The sequence below is a fragment of the Polistes dominula genome, unplaced genomic scaffold, assembly GCF_049000335.1.
Source record: "Polistes dominula isolate Pdom_NZ unplaced genomic scaffold, Pdom_raw_medaka contig_37, whole genome shotgun sequence".
Classification (NCBI taxonomy): domain Eukaryota; kingdom Metazoa; phylum Arthropoda; class Insecta; order Hymenoptera; family Vespidae; genus Polistes; species Polistes dominula.
Window position 1 is genome coordinate 3,019,176 of NW_028301169.1, and position 16,916 is coordinate 3,036,091.

The window sequence follows — 16,916 nt, forward strand, 5'->3', positions numbered from 1 at the left end:
ATATATAAAATTATTTATACTTTCTTATTTTTATTTTTTATTTTTTTGGTTATTAAAAGTATATATTTTATTATATATTAACAAAAAATATATTTTAATTTTTATATTTTAATTAAAAATAAAAATAAAAATAGAAATAAATATATATATATATATTAAAAAAAAAAAGAAAATAGATATTTACACTAGAAGTAGGTGATGCTGCATCTGCCTGCATCTCAGCTTGTTCCTCTTCCTGTTCCTGTACTGGATCTGGTTCGCTTTTAACAGTCACTAAAAAACAAAAACAACAAATCAAAATTAAAATCAAAATCCAAATCAAAAAGCAAAATCAAAAATCAATGAAATCAACGAAATGAATAATGAATTAATTTTTTCTTTTTTTTTATTTAAGGAACAACAAACGCGTTGACTTTATCTGTTATCGAAACTTTTTAGAAAAAAAAAAAAAAAAAAAAAAAAAGAAAGAAAAGAAAAAATGTAACATTTTATCTGTTACTTCCTTCAAGAGAATGATTCAAAATCAAATTGAATATAGAAGTTAGTCAAAAGAGGATGTGGCAAGGAAGAACCGCAGATCCTCTCTCTCACTGTGTTATTTCATACGTAAAAGATGGGGAAGTATCAAAACTACGACACGGTTTTGTCTAAGTTTTTTCTTTTTTTTTCTTTTTCTTTAACGTTTGATCTTCGCAGGACAAGGAGGAAAACGGATGACATCCAATTCTTTCTTCCTGGTACTTTTTTTTTTTATTATCTTTTTTCTATTCTTTTCTTTTTTTATACGATTTTATACATATAAAAAATCACTTCAAATGTTTTTATTATTTTATTTTTATTGAATATTTAATATTAATTAAAATTTTATATTATTTTCTAGTAGGAGGAGAGGGGTAGAAGATAAAATTACATTTTATACATTTAGATAAGAAATAAAATTATCGATCGATCTGGATCTTCAAACGAAAGATTTGAGAGCTCGAAAAAATGTAAAATATAAAATGTAACAAAAATAATATATAAAATATAAAATGTAAAAAAAAAAATATATAAAATGTAACAAAAATAATATATAAAATATAAAATGTAAAAAAAAATATATAAAATGTAATTACAATAATATGTAAAATATATAAAAAAAAAAATAAAATATATATAACATATAAAATGTAAAAAAAAATATATATATAAAATGTAATTACAATAATATATAAAATATAAAAAAAATATATATAAAAAATATAAAATATAATAAAAAAAAATAAAAAAAAAATTATGGTAAATAAAATATAATAAAAAAAAATATAAAATATAAAAAAAAATCTTCTATGTGCATTTTTTTTTATTAACAAATAAAAAAAAAACTTCGTTTTCAAAGAAAACAACGAAAAGAGATAATTTTATTTGTTTTGTGAAAATTGTCAAATATGATAGATAACGATTAAATTCGATCGACAAAATTTCGAGTACCACGAGATGAGAAAAAAAGGAAAAAGAAAAAAGAAAAAGGAAAAAATAAAAAAAACAAAAGCACCGGATTTACCGTCGGTGAGCTTCTTGTCGGAGTCAAAGAATTGAGTCTTATTGTTAAAAAGTATGTCACCGACAGGACACAAATCCTACGTGGTCCGGAAGCTATATATATATTTTTATGTGTGTGTGTGTATGTGTATTATATGTATATGTATAGGAAACCGAACCGCAGCTGAAGCAAAAAGTAAGATCGAAACTTTTATCAAAGTTTCTCGAACAACGACAAGTTATTTTTTTACTTTGCTACCGGAAGAGTTCGTGGTTTTTGTTTTTGTATTTTTTTTTTTTTTTTTATTATTCTTCTTTTCCTTTTTTTCTTCTCTTCTTCTTCTTATTATTATTCTTCTTATTGTTCTATCTCTAATGATTTCAATGTTTATCACATTATCTATTAAAGATATCGAATTTTTCTCGTTTTTAGGTTGTATTTACAAAAATATATTTTTATTATTATTATTGAAGAGTTTTGTGTGTGTCTTAAGAGATCATCATCATCATCCGGAATAAAAAAAGAAAAAAAAACGAAAAAAAAAAATGATCAATTTCGTCAATGTGATAAAAATCATTCTCATTTGGATAAAATACAGATAACAACTATCAATTATACGAAAAATAAAAAGAAGAATAAAAATTCCCCCGTGTTCGATAATACGATATTAAATTGATTTACAATAATTCGAACAATAACAAAAAAAAAAATAAAAGAAAGAAAAACGAAGTGTCCTGTTTAATCGTATTAAAGGTTCGATGATGCAAAAAAAGAAAAAAAAAACCCCAAGAATAAAATTAATAATTATTATAAATAATTTTTTATCGTACTAGTATCAATGTTGTTGAGAGAATTATTTAATACTTTGACAGAAAATTATTGTATAATATTTAAAACAATAATTATATAAAAGAAAAAAATATTTCAAAATATAACATTGATCCATAATTCAAGTCAATTTGTTAAACAATTTTCTACATAACTTAGAGGATAAGATTGATAAATAATAAATATATTTTTTTTTGCTTAATAAATAATAATATTTCATAAATAATGAAATATATAAATAATTATTTAATAAATAATTTAATTTAATAAATTAATAAATAATAATTTTTTTCTTCTAGAAATTTAAGAGTAAAAAAAAAACAAAGTGGGCAATGGAGGGGGAAGGTAGGAAGGGAGAGGTGAGGTACGACGAGAAGGAAAAGAAAAATATCAAAATTTATAAAATTATAAAATTATTAATCAAATCAAAATTCAAATAAATTTAATTAAATAATTATTGCAATCAAATAATTTATTTATAATTTATGACGAAGAGAAAAGCGTGTGTACCGACAAAGAAGAAAAACAAAAATTTGTTCGAAAATATTTTTATCGCGCATTATTATAACCGAGAAATAAGAGGATGAAGAGAGGAGGAGAAAGAGGAGGGGGGAGGGGGAGGAGTATGACGACGGTAAGTGTGTCAAGTTAAATGGATATTCGTAATATACGTTCAAGATAAAACGTCGAAAAGATAAATCCACGTGCGTCGATTTTTTGGCGAAAGCAATCACCCGATAACGCATCATCACGTGGAGTGGAAGCTGTTCGAGTATGTGTGTATCATAGGTGTATTATTTTATATATATATATATATATACAGGTATCTCTCCAACAACACGGTTTTGCTATAACACGATTCATAATTGCGGGAACCCTCCTACAACACGGTGTCCTATAAAACGGTTTCCTCTTTCAAAAAACCTTTTTACAACACTGTACTTCTACAGCCGCGGCGAGGTTTATCGTCTTAAAGATACAGTATTACGAAAAATATTTCTTTTTCATCTCCATGGTCTGAAAACAAAAGTGTCTCACGCTGTTGTGAACTGAAAACATCAACGTTAAATGCGTGTTGGAAGAAGATATGGCTCTCTTCAGTTAAAATAGAAAACGTGCGTGAATCGTCACAATATGAAATTGGTTGCATATCAGAACTTGCTAAATCAATCGGAGGCGAAGGTTTTGTGGAAATGGCTGTTGTGGACGTTCAAGGTTTATTAGTGGAAGAAGAAGTTGACGAAGCGGATTTGATGGAAATGGTATCCGAAACTGTAAATCAAATTGATCCTGAGTACACTAGCACTGATGAAGATTGTGCTGTTAATAAGTTAACATTAAAAATATTACAAGAAGGCCTAAACTTAGCTGAAAATCTCGAGTCATTTTTCTTGAATGCAAATCCTTCCAAAGAAAGGAGCCGAAAATTCAAAAGAAAGTATCAAAACTGTCGAGCTCCATACCAAGAAATTTACAATGACCTGATAAGAAACAACGAGCAAAGTAAAATTACAGATTTTTTAAAGAGGGAAGAAGATGTAAGAACTTAAAAAAAAAGAAAAACGTTCTGAAAATCAAGGCGATATCATTCCACCGAAAAAACGTTCTCGGTTGAATTAATTGAGCAGTGACGACGAAGAAATAAATTAAATTAAAGTTGCGTTAAATTAAGATAATATTTTTTGTTTTGAGAAGAGAAAGAGAGAGAGAGAGAGTGATTTCAAATTCGAGATTGAGTTATTAGTATATGTGTATCATAGGTGTATTATTATAATAACAATAATAATAATACACACATATATGTATATGCAAAATCGAAAATGAACTTTTTCTTTATTTTTGTTTGTTTGCAATTGAGTTATTTTAAATTTAAATGAAAATTGTATTTGAATTAAAAATTTATTGTAAAAGAGTAATTTTAAAATTTCATATTAAAGGCGCGTGTTAAAAAACAAGAAGGAAAGTAAAAAAAAATTTTTAAAAAGAGAAGAATAAGAAGAAAAAAAGGGAAAGGGAGAATAATAAGATGATGAATCGTGTATTCCTTCCTTCTTCCCTCTTCCTCTTCCTTACTCCGTGTCTTCCTTCCTTCTAGCTCTACCCCCCTCCCTCCACTACCATTTTCATTTTTTAAATGATCAATAGACCTTTTAACGTTAAATTCAGCGCAAGCGCGTCCGCCATGTTGAAAAGGTGACAATATGAAAGTTTCGGGCATTTTTTATAAGCATGGCTGGACAACAAGTATCGTTGCCCTTATTACCAGTGCAATTAAACGAAAAATTAATTGATGGTGTGCATCCTTAGTACATCCCACAGTAGAAGTCAACAATTGTGTTCAGTTACGACGATGATTGAAATGCCATGGTCATCCTCAAGGTGGACTATTTTCACCTTAAGTTCTATACTTAACTAATTGAGAGGTTAGGATAATAATTATATTAATACGAAGTTGATCTATATTATTAATTAAAGAATTAAATGTAATTATAAACAATAAAGTTTACGGTGTATATTCATTTTTATTTGGCAAGTTTAATTCTAGTGTAAAAGTGAAATTTTGATTCAATGAAAATGCTGTTTTTTTGACCATTTTGTCTTTTATCAATAAGCACATTATGGACAGTTGTACAATCTATGTTTTTTGCAGGATGGTTTGAATTTTCAATGCCTTGATTCCTTTCACAACATCATGTAAATATTTAATAATTATCAATAATTGAATATTTATTGATTATTAATAATTAATTATTAATTAAATATATTTTTTTTATTTACTTACATTAAAAAAACATTGCATACACTGCTTATACGCGTGTAAAGTGTCCGAAAAACATGGCGGAACTTGAGACATGCGCACAAAATATTTTTAACTATTAACAGGCCTATACGATTAATTATTATCATTTGCTTTGCTCTTGAATATCGTGTTACTCGTGACTATGTATTACACACTATTGTAATAGATATACGTATGCATATTGTTTCTGTGAGTGTACGTGCGTGCATCTACGTGACATATGTGTATGTGTTAATGTGAGTGTGTGCGTTTAACCGAAAAGAACCTGTTACCTCTTCATGGCGCCTGTCTAACACAGAAACCTGTTCACCATAATACCTCGGAGACTGCTTTACTGTCAATGTGCTTACTGCCGAGACAGGTGAGTTCATTCGTGCACGTAAATCACGCGCGATCGGAACGTTGTTTTTTTTTTTGTTGGCTTTTTAAAACACGTTCGATTTAAACTTTTGCGGCTTTTTAATAACCCGCTCGTGCTCATGAAATTCTTGATTCTATCATCTCATGAATCAAATTGAAATTTTTAAAATGGGTAGATTATTGTATTCAAAATTGAATAATGGTGTTGGTTGTGGTGGTGGTGGTAGTATTAGTAGGATTATTTTTAAATATTGTTATTTAATTATTATTAAAAATATGTTATTTAATATTGTTACGTATTTTATTATAAAAGTTGTTTAAATATTTAATCAATACCTCCCACCCCTTCCTCCTAGTCGTTAGTTGAATTAATTTATTTATAGATGATATGTTGTATTGTATGTAATATTTTGTTGTTGTTAGCAGAAATAATAATTGTTAAATGAATATTAGTTATTTGATTAATATTATTGTGTATAATATATATAAAAATATTATTATATTAACACACATACACATTTATAAATTTATATTTTAATTTATAAAATAAATATAATATAATATAAATTATATATATATAATATTTATTTATATTTTTTTATTAGGGTGAATCAAAAAAGTTCGTACAATTTTAAACTAATACTTGCAAAGAGTAAATATTACAAAAACAATCAATTATACAATTTATAATAAAATTTATAACACTGATTCACCCTACTATTAAAAAATAGAATAAAATGATGATGGTGATGATTAATATTATTATTATTAATATTGTAAAGTAAAATAATAAATAAAAAATAAAATTAGAATAAAATTAGAATAAAATTGATTATAGATATAGTTCAGATAATAGAAATAATTTCTTGAGCGGAAATAATACGTGTAAATATCTCGATAGTTTGAGCAATAATCCGAGAAATCGTGATTCAATGAATAAAAAAGAAAAGAACATACGATCGATACCGCGACCAAGCGGTTAGTGGGGTAGAGTGAGGTGGGGGTGTTTGGTAGAAGTCGATGGAAAAATAGAAATCGCATTTCGTGGTTCATGGGACGTCGTAACGATTGGTCTCCGGTCTCTTCGGGTGATCGTTAGAAATGGAAAGCACGGCGACGAGCGACGACGACGACGACGACGACGACGACGTGGGGTTTCGAAAGGTTTGCGTTCCTTTAGTGGAACACCGAATTTCTCTCATCGTAATCGATGAATTTTTTCTTTGGAATTCGTTTTTTTCTTTCTTTTCTTTTTAACGAAGGAAAAATATAAGAATAGAAATATAATTAATTATATTAGTTATTTATCAAATGTACCCATTTTTGGGAAACATTTTTAAACCTTTTTTTTTTAATTTTTAACAACTGTAACTTCAGAATAAAAATTAAAATGAGTTTGTACCACTTGTTTCATATTTTAAATAAAAATAGCAATTTATTATTTCAAATAAATAAAAGCAACTAATTATTATAAAGTTAATTTAATTTCTTTTTGTATTGTGGCAAGTAATGGGTTAATTAATTATTATTTTTTTTTTATTTATTTAAAACAAATTATTATCGGTTTGATGATCGATTTCAGTTTTTCAATCAAATGCAAGAATATTTGATAATTTGTTTGTTAATATGATAATAATATTATTTAATCTAAGATAATTATATAAAGATTTATCTTGTTATATGTTTTGATTCGCAAATGTGTGTAATAGAAATCTTTTTTTAAGACGTGATTATATTTTTTTGTTTTGTTTTGTTTATTACTCCAATTACGTGTTTATATTATTTGCTGAAATTAAATGTGAGACACTAATTATCTATCCTATCTAACATCGTGTACAAATATGTAATTACGTTTGATAAAATTCTCTTTTGTCTTAAATATCTTTAACATCAGCAAATTACCGTAATACAGAGTGTATTCCTAATTTCATTAATTAAATTTCATTTATAGAATATAGTTAAATGTTATATTTGAAAATTGTATAAATTAGTCTCAAATCATTTTGAAACGATTAAAATTTTATCTGTAACATATGATACATGATGTGTAAATTTACCTTGAAAACTTTGATGAGTATCGAAGATATTTAGAAGGAAATTTTAATATTTCCTTATAACACAACACTGATCAAAACAACACTATAATACACCATCAAATCAAACGAGGTTCTAGTGAAACAAACAAACAAAACTTTAAATAAAAAATTAAGTGTTTATGTGAAATCAATCGAAAGTACATTGCATCTTAAATACTTAATTTAATCTCGTTAATTAAACAATATTGTCAAACTATCAATTGACATAAATAAAATTTAACGGATATAAAAATGTGATCAAAATAATTTCATCCGAAGTATTAGATATTCACCACACCCTTATACCTAGTTAAACAATTAACACGAATAAAAACGTAAAAAAAATTACAAACCGTAACAAATAAGGTAAAAAAAAGAAAAGAAAAAACATTTTTAATATAAAATATGAAAATATAATAAACGTAAAAAGAAAAAGAAAATAAAATAGAAATGAGAGAATAGAAACGCCACACCTATTTCTGCAATGCATTCTCGAAGACCTCGGAGTTAGGGAGGAGAGAACAAGAGAAAGAGAACAAGAGAGCCTTGAAGGAAAAAAGAAAAGGGAGCAGTGTCAGAGAGTCTGACGTTCATCCGGGTTTGACTGAGGGCGTATAATGCGAACTTCCGTTAGATTCTGTGGCATCCTACGAATCGCACGGATGCTGCGCGGAGCAAAATCTGAGTGGAGGGGAGAGATCTCGTGCGAAGGGTGGGGTAAGCTGTGTTCAACTGAAATCCGATTGGTGGTCGACTCTCACATCTTTCTCGCTCTCGAAGACTTTTATCTCTTTCTCTTTCTCTTCCCACCCACCGGGGTTCCGAGTAACCCTCATCATCCTCCCCCCTCTTTCTCTCTGTCCGTTTTTCTCTGCTACACCCCCCGCCGCCCGCTATCCCCCTTAAACGCTCTGACTATCTCTCTCTCTCTCTCTTTCTCTTGTCCGTACGTTCTCATTTTATCTTTTTCTATCTGCCCCCACCCTTCTTTACGATATCCGCCAGTGACGTTCGAGCACACATACATGCATACACATCATAGATCGTAGACGTGTGTATTTGTGTATGTGTTATGTGAGGTATAAAATGGTGTGTGGTGTGTGTATGTAAGTGTATATATGTGTGTGTATATATGCGTGCATCCAGAGTAGCAGCAGCACTTTTCTCTTTTTCAGCTTACTACAGCTTCTATCTTTTTCTATCTTTTGAATTGTTTCTTTTTTTATCTTTAGACGAGCTAGAGAAGAGAAAAAAAGATAATGCAGTATAGTACACCTTTCTCTTCTATTAAATGTGTAATATACCATTTTATTTCCTCGTTCTCGTTCTATCCTTCTTCTATCTCATTTATCTATCTCATCTAATTATCTATCTCATCTATCTCACCTATCTATCTATGTATCTATGTATATATCTATCTTTATCTATCTTTCAGTATTTCTATCTCTCTCGGACTCTCACAGTTCTCGGATACACCCACGCAGCCGGGTGAGAGAAGCAAAGATGGCGGTCGGTTAGTGTGTTTCGAGAGTCGTAGCCCTGACAACCTTGGACGCAACCCACTCGTAACAGCCACCCTCTTCTCGAACTCGGCCTATGGGTGACCGCCGCTCTGACACACGCGCTTCACGATCTTCTCTCTCTTTCTCTCTCTTTCTTTCTTTCTTTCTCTTTCTTTCTCTCTTTGGCGTATAATGGATCCTCCAATGTGAAAGAGAAAATGATAGATGGATAGCATAGAAATTATTTACGTATAAATATATTCGTATACTTTTTTTTATAATTATATTATCTGAATGCGATTAAAAAAATAAAATGTTAAATTATATTGAATTAATTAATTTAAAAAATGAATTATTTACGATTAATTATTTTACAGGTATCTTTCTATTTAATATAATTATTTACACATTGTATAATAAAATCTTATTGATAGTTAGATAAATATGATAGAAATTATTTACGCGAATGATAAGATTTATTCGATTGAAAATATTAAATATTTTTCTTTAATTATTATTATTATTATTATATGAATTAGATTTCAAATAAAATAGTAAATCAAGTTGAACTATTTGATTTAAAAAATCGATCATCGTAATTTAACAGGTGTGATTCAATTCAAAATATTTATATACACCTCTGTCCTTTTTTATTTTTTTATCATTTTTACTACGCTTGCTGGTTTTATCTCTCTCTCTCTTTCCTTTTCTCTCTTATGCGTACAATAAATCCTTGAATGTGAAAGATAAAGATAGAAAGATAGTATATAGAAGTAATATACACGTTGAAATTAATTCGATTTAAATGTCAAATATTTTGTTTCTTTAATTATTATTATTATTATTATTATTATTATTATTATCCGAACTAGAATGAGAATATAAATCGTGAATCAGTTTTCAAAAAATCGTTCATCATCATCATCATAAGTATGATTCAATTCAGTATATTATTACACATCTTTCTGTTTATTGTACAAAAAGTATTATCGATTTGAGATTAATATATCTCGATAGAAAGATTAGATGAAATTTATTTTTTTTTTTTTTACGAAGCATTTTACAAAATCGATTTTAATCGCTGAATTAAAAAAAAAAAATGTCTTAGTGAAAGTACTTTTTATTGACTGTGAAATAATGTTGAGAATTGAATAAGATTTTTTTTATCAAAATCAAAATTGATTGCAAAATTTGACAGAGAGAGAGAGAGAGAGAGAGAGAGAGAGAGAGAGAGAGAGAAATAAAAAAAGAAAAAAAATCAGAAAAGTCGTCTTTATCTCATTCTATCGAAGCCACGTCACGAACTCCTGCGTGACGAGGCTTCTTGATCATTAAGCTAGGATCTTTTTTCGAGTAATTATTTTTATCGTTTAAAATCTCAAAGAAGAAGAAGAAGAAGAAGAAAAAGACAAGATTCCTAAAAGAATAAATTAAATAAATGTCTACATATTTTTTTTTTTAATACAATTCTTGTATTACGTTAATAATATAACAACGAATATAAATTCGAGTTATATGTGTGAGATCAAAATTTCCCTAGTAGCGCAAAATATTGAATACATGTGTATTTAATATTAAAAAGACATTCCATGTCTTTGTATTCAATATTTTGTGCTACCATAGTTTGTTTGTTGTTGTTAAAATTTTAAAAATAAGAGTAAACGTATAAAAATTAAAATTTAATTTTAAAATAAAATTCTAAGTATTGTACAATTTTAAATTAAAAATAAAAGTATTGTACAATATACGAAATAATTTTATCTTATATTAAAATAAAAAAAGATCCTAATTAAGAAATTCAAGATTTAATATTATTTGAGACATAATTATTCGAACGTTACGAAATAATAATTAATTAAAGGTATTAAGGTATTTCCTTGAATATAATTACCATATTTTAAAGTATATACATATATATGTATAGAAATGTAGAAACGTGTGTGTGACGATAATATTCTTTTCCTTAAGTTACAAAATCAAAGTTAAAAGTGATTAGGAATACTAATTTGAATTTATTATTAAATTAATTAAATAATTAAAAGAAGAAAAGTATAATACAATAATATTGTTTGCAAAATGTTATTAAACAAAATATTTCTAACAAAAATTCAGAATTTTTTTTTCCCAATTATGATTAAAAATCAATTAAATGCACGATAATATATTTTCAAAACGAGATGTGATTTATTTACATATTTATTTACATATTACGTGAATTACTTTGATTGAATTTAGAATTAGATGAATAAATTGGATATAGAGTAATGGTTCTTACGTTAATAAAACGATGAAGAAATAAAAGAAAAAAAGAAAAGGAGAACAAAGGTATTGTAGAATTAAACTTTACAGTAGATACTTTATGTATATATAGATAGAGAGAGAAAGAAAAAGAGAGAGAGAGAGAGAGTATGGGTGATAGAGGGTAGAAGGAAAGATGTCGGACAAAGTATCACCCTCTCGTATACGTGGCCCAACCGAGTGTTTCCGAATGTACCTTGTTCCCGTTGTCATACCTACCTTCAACCAACCTCCACCCCTACACCTGTCGTTAACGTGTATAGATCGGTGCCGTCGTGTACGGCCATCTCTATTCGCTATCTTATGCACAAAATTTTCTATGACGAATAAAATTCTTTTACCTTTTATTACCTATCTGACATATTAAAACTTAATCAATTATTTATTCCGTTTTATTTTAAAATAAGAAATTGCATCGTGTGTTTATGTATAAAAATGTATTTTTAAATTCAATCAATTTGAATATTAATTTAAATGAAATCATTCGAATATTTTATAATATTGTAATAGAATGAAATGATTCATTTGTTTAATGTAATATGTTTCTTTTTTATTCTAAATAAAATAATTGATTTATTGTATTATTAATGTGTTATTAGTTATATTTATTTTTCTATAACGAATAAAATTTCAATAAGAATTGCATAGTTCTTTAAATTCAAATGAAATTATTAATATTTATTATATTTATTAATTTTAATATTTCATTCTAATTTAAATAATATTATTATCGAATAAAACTATTAATTTGTAAGATAATATTTCGTTTTTTTTTTCTTCAAATAAAATAATTAATTTATTGTATTATTAATACGTTATTAATTATATTATATAGTATTTAAATGTTTAACAAAAAAAATGATTATAAGAAAATTATATTTTCCAATCAATCAATTTGAATATTAATTTCGTAAAATTAATTCCAATAAAATCGAATATATTTTCTTCTAATTTAAATAATATTATAATCAAATAAATCTCTATTAATTTGTAATATAATATTTCTTTTTTCTATTTTCTAAATAAAACATGATTAATTTATTATATTATTTAACACGTTATTAGTTATTTTGTATCATATTTAGATGTTTATTTTTTATTCAATGTGTTGACCGAAATAAACAAAAAATTACGTACTTTGTTTTGTAAATATCAATCAAAATAATACGATACAACAAAAAACAATTCAAAAATATGATTTAAAAAAAAAATAATGATAATTAATATTTCATATAATAATTAAAATATATAAATTTAATTATATTCATGAAATAATATTTCAAGTTTCAAATGAAAACGTTTAAAAAACTATTATCAATCAAAACTGTCGATTTAACTATACGAGAGTTAGAAAAAAAAAACAAAAAACAAATATTAATAAGAAACACAAAAAAATGAGAAAAAGTTTTTTTCTGATCTGTCAGCGGATAAAAATATTTCAACGAAATTCTAACTTCTTATAGAATTTTCTTATCGATTCTATTCTCTCATGCGATTTTAAAGAAAGAGACACAGAAACAAAGAAAGAGAGAGAGAGAGAGAGAGAGAGAGACAGAGAGATAACATAAGTCAATTTAAATTACAAATAAATGAAAAATGAATCAAATCAAAATAGTTCCAAATTTCAATGATATCAAACAAAACCATAAGGTTACATCTAATTGTTCTTAAATCGTTAATCAAGATGATCAATGTTGATGATTCGTAATCGTCGGTGGTTTACCATTCGTGGTAATAATATAATAAGTATAGTTTATATATACCTTACGTTATTAAATCGTCCGATCAGATTATCTTCATAACTTTATCGAACCACAACACATTCCAATGTGCGGATCAATTTCTACGAGAACTGAAGATACGATTACTTTGCAAACCGAATCGAATCGTATAAAACTCGAAACCACAAAATAAAATAAAAAAAATACTCGAACTAAATTAAACGCGTTTACCACGCACGTTCATTTTCATTCTTTTATATATACATATATGTATGTATGTATGTATGTATCTTATTTTCTTGTATATTTTATCACAAAGTATCTATCTATCTATCTATCTATCTATCTATCTATCTATCTATCTATCTATCTATCTATCTATCTATCTATCTATCTAAAAATTCGATTACAAAATCATTTGGTGTTGCGTTTACGAGTGTAATGATGTACAAATTTCTCTCTCTCTCTCTCTCTCTCTCTCTCTATCTTTTATATAAAGTATTAAAAAAAATAAAAGAGATGTAGCAAGAAGGTATTTTCCATCGATGGAATAAAAAAAAAAGAGATAACGAAAATCAAATAAACATTAAGGGTAACAAAGAAATAGGAAGATAGAGAGAAATTTAAGAGATAAGGAAACGAGATTATTTTGGTACTTAAAATGACATTAGAGTCTGCCGAATTTTTCTTATTTCAAAAGATTTCAAAGAAAAAGGGATAGAAGAATAGACAAGAGGGCACCTTATCTCTATTTGACTTCAGCTACCATATATCTTTTTTCTTTTATAATGTAACTTTCACTTTTGTTCTATCTCAATTTTTCTATACTTGTTTCGTGTTCTTTACTTTTATGGTTTATTTGACCATACGAAGATTAGAAGATAAAGTAAATATTTGATGTGAAGGATTTTTGTGTTGAAAAGAACGTACGTTTTGCGTTTTTTTTTCTTCTCAATTTTAACCATTTGATATGACCATCTTATTTTACGAATAAACAAAAATATAAACATTTAAGCGAAAAGATTTATGGTTTTTTCTTTTTCCAACGCGGAAAATCTTTTCTGTTAACTTCGGACTAATTTGTTTAGCTTTGAACTTTACTCTTTTACTTTGTTACACGATTATTTTTTTCTTATTTGATTTATTTATTTAATTTATTTGTGTTCATTTTATATTGTGCAACTTAACGAAATATAAGATTCCAAAGTATCATCTTTTAATGCGAGAAAGAGAGATAGAGAGATCAATTGTAAAGTTCATTTTAATTTAAGAAATATGTAAATGTTTTTATAAATTTTCCTTTTACTCATACACATATGTACATATATACATTGTTCATATGTAGCATTTAAATTTATGGTTATTTTAGAACGAACATTTTCAATCTAACGTAACAGGAATTTATATTATCTTCTAAATCGTATATTTGTAAATCGTACTCGATCAAATTCCAACTTATGTAACTATCTTCGACGAATTTAGGAATAGATCTTTTTTTAATGATATTTTAATGTTCAACCTACCCAAAGTTCGATCAAATAATTGCAGTAGGTCTCTAATATGTAATAATGCAATAATTTATGCAAAAACAAAATCCTACAATTTTGTGAAATGCACCGAACCTATATCAACCGTTTATAAATAAAAGCAAATTATTTCTATCTAATTACATTCTTATACTAATATAATATGTGTATTAATTTTTATTTTATTTTCTAAAGCAACATTTGAACCAGTCATACACGAAGTATCGGTAAATTTAGTACTAATACGATGCAAGCAAATAGAATGTAAAGAGATGAGGAAGAATGGTGAATGGGTGGTTCTTTTTCAATACGTTAACGCAAATTTAAAATGAAATATAAATATATTAATAATATGAATAATATATCGAGATAATGTTAAAGACAATAATGATGATGATACTACAAATGATGATTAAAATAACGAGAAGGAAGAAAACGGTCCTTACGGGATCTTAGATCGTGCATTGAACATACACGTATGACATTGACCGAGTCGCCTAAGCGCACGTACGAATTCAAAGGCCGGAGTTCGTTGTTGCAAGACGCTAACAATGGGATATTTATTCACGGCTCGTAGTAGACGACTATGTTGATGATGGTGGTATTGGTGGTGTGGTGGTGGTGGGTGTGCATAACGTGGTGCCCCGTTGATTCCAATTAATTAATCGAGAATAATCCTTACCACCCAATCATCAATCCATCCTACCCTACTTTATCCCTTATATAAATTCTTTTTCTATTTTTTTCTCGAATCAACATTAGTGTTTCATGATTTTTGTTATAGGGTTTATTTCGATAATTTGAACGATATAAAATAGACAAACAGGGGTGAGTAATTTCTTACCACCCACCACCCTATCCTAGCCCCTTTATAATTTTATTTTCCATATTTTTCACGAATCAATATAAAAGAAATTATTTGACTAACATTAAGTGTTCTTTGATTTTCTTTATAGGATTTATTTCGATAATTTGAACGACACGATCAGAAAAAAGGGTAAATAATTTCTTACCACCCATCACCCTATCCTAGCTCTCTTATAAATGTATTTTCCATATTTTTCACGAATCAACATAAGAGAAATTATTCAACTAACATTAAGTGTTCTTTCATTTTTGTTATAAGATTTTTTTTCGATAATTTGAATGACATAAAATAAACAAAGGGTTTCATCTAAATGAGATGGCATCGATTGGTGGTAACCAAAGTCGTTAATAAAACACACGCACACACACGCAGATGTGTATGATGCTGATGATGATGATGATGATGATGGAAGAAACCGTCGTTGTATGAATCGATTTATACGAGATAGATATGACCTCCCGGTTTTTTAGTTACTATCATAGTGATACGTGACATTATGCATGTATTGAAGAGAAAATGATAGAGAGATGAATATAATGAAATAATGTAAGACAGGTGTTTGTATCAGTTTGACTTACCTTTCGTCGAATAATCCATTCTTTTTCTAATGAAGAAAATACGAGATTCAAAGTCCAAATAAAATGAATTCTATCTTCTTATTTAAAACGAGAGAATACTTTTCTTCCTTGTCCGTAGATGAATAGGAAGATGATGATGATGAAGATGATGAAGAAGATGAAGACTTCACACCATCGGTACCACCGTGTCCGTAAAATCGATAACTCAATAAAACGGTGAAATATGTGGAGGTCCTATTAATCTTTCTATTTGGTATGTTCTAATTTTTATCTATGTATATATATATATATATATATTTCTATTTGGTATGAGATAGTAATTGGATTTGATTTTCCTTATACTGTTTTAATACACAGTTAGCAAATCATAAATAGTTTTTTTCTCGATTAGCGTTCTCCACCTAATCCAAATGTATACGAACAGCATCACACGAATGCACTGAACCTCAACACTAATCTCTTTTCTTTTTTTTTTTTGAATCTTTTTAGTCCTTTTGCCGACACGAGTGTCTCAAGGAAGACATGTATAATTATTTGATTATTTCACAAACACATTAAACGTGAAAGCAAGAGATGAAACAATTTTTGATGTTATGTATACTTAATCAGTCTCACTATATAACACATACACATACACAGAGATATATATCTATATATATATATATTACACGTTGACCGAAAAAATATGAGAACGAATGATAGATCGTATGATATAACATATATATATGTTAATATCTTTATTCGCTATATCGTTCTATCAAAGATGAATTTGACACAACTTCATACACGTAAAGACACACGCGCACTAAACTCCGTTGATACACGGTGTTAGCGTGGG

General features: G+C 27.3%; 1 protein-coding gene across 1 annotated transcript in view; it reads right to left on the bottom strand.

The window, feature by feature from the left end:
- Positions 1-16,643, bottom strand: part of LOC107069912 (uncharacterized) — a 28,285-nt gene extending 11,642 nt beyond the window's left edge. Inside the window, 2 exon segments of the mRNA XM_015327628.2 lie at positions 185-273; positions 16,079-16,643. Of these exon segments, the coding sequence (XP_015183114.2) occupies positions 185-273; positions 16,079-16,097 (108 nt within the window). The 5' untranslated portion in view covers positions 16,098-16,643.
- Between the last annotated feature and the right edge of the window lie 273 nt (positions 16,644-16,916).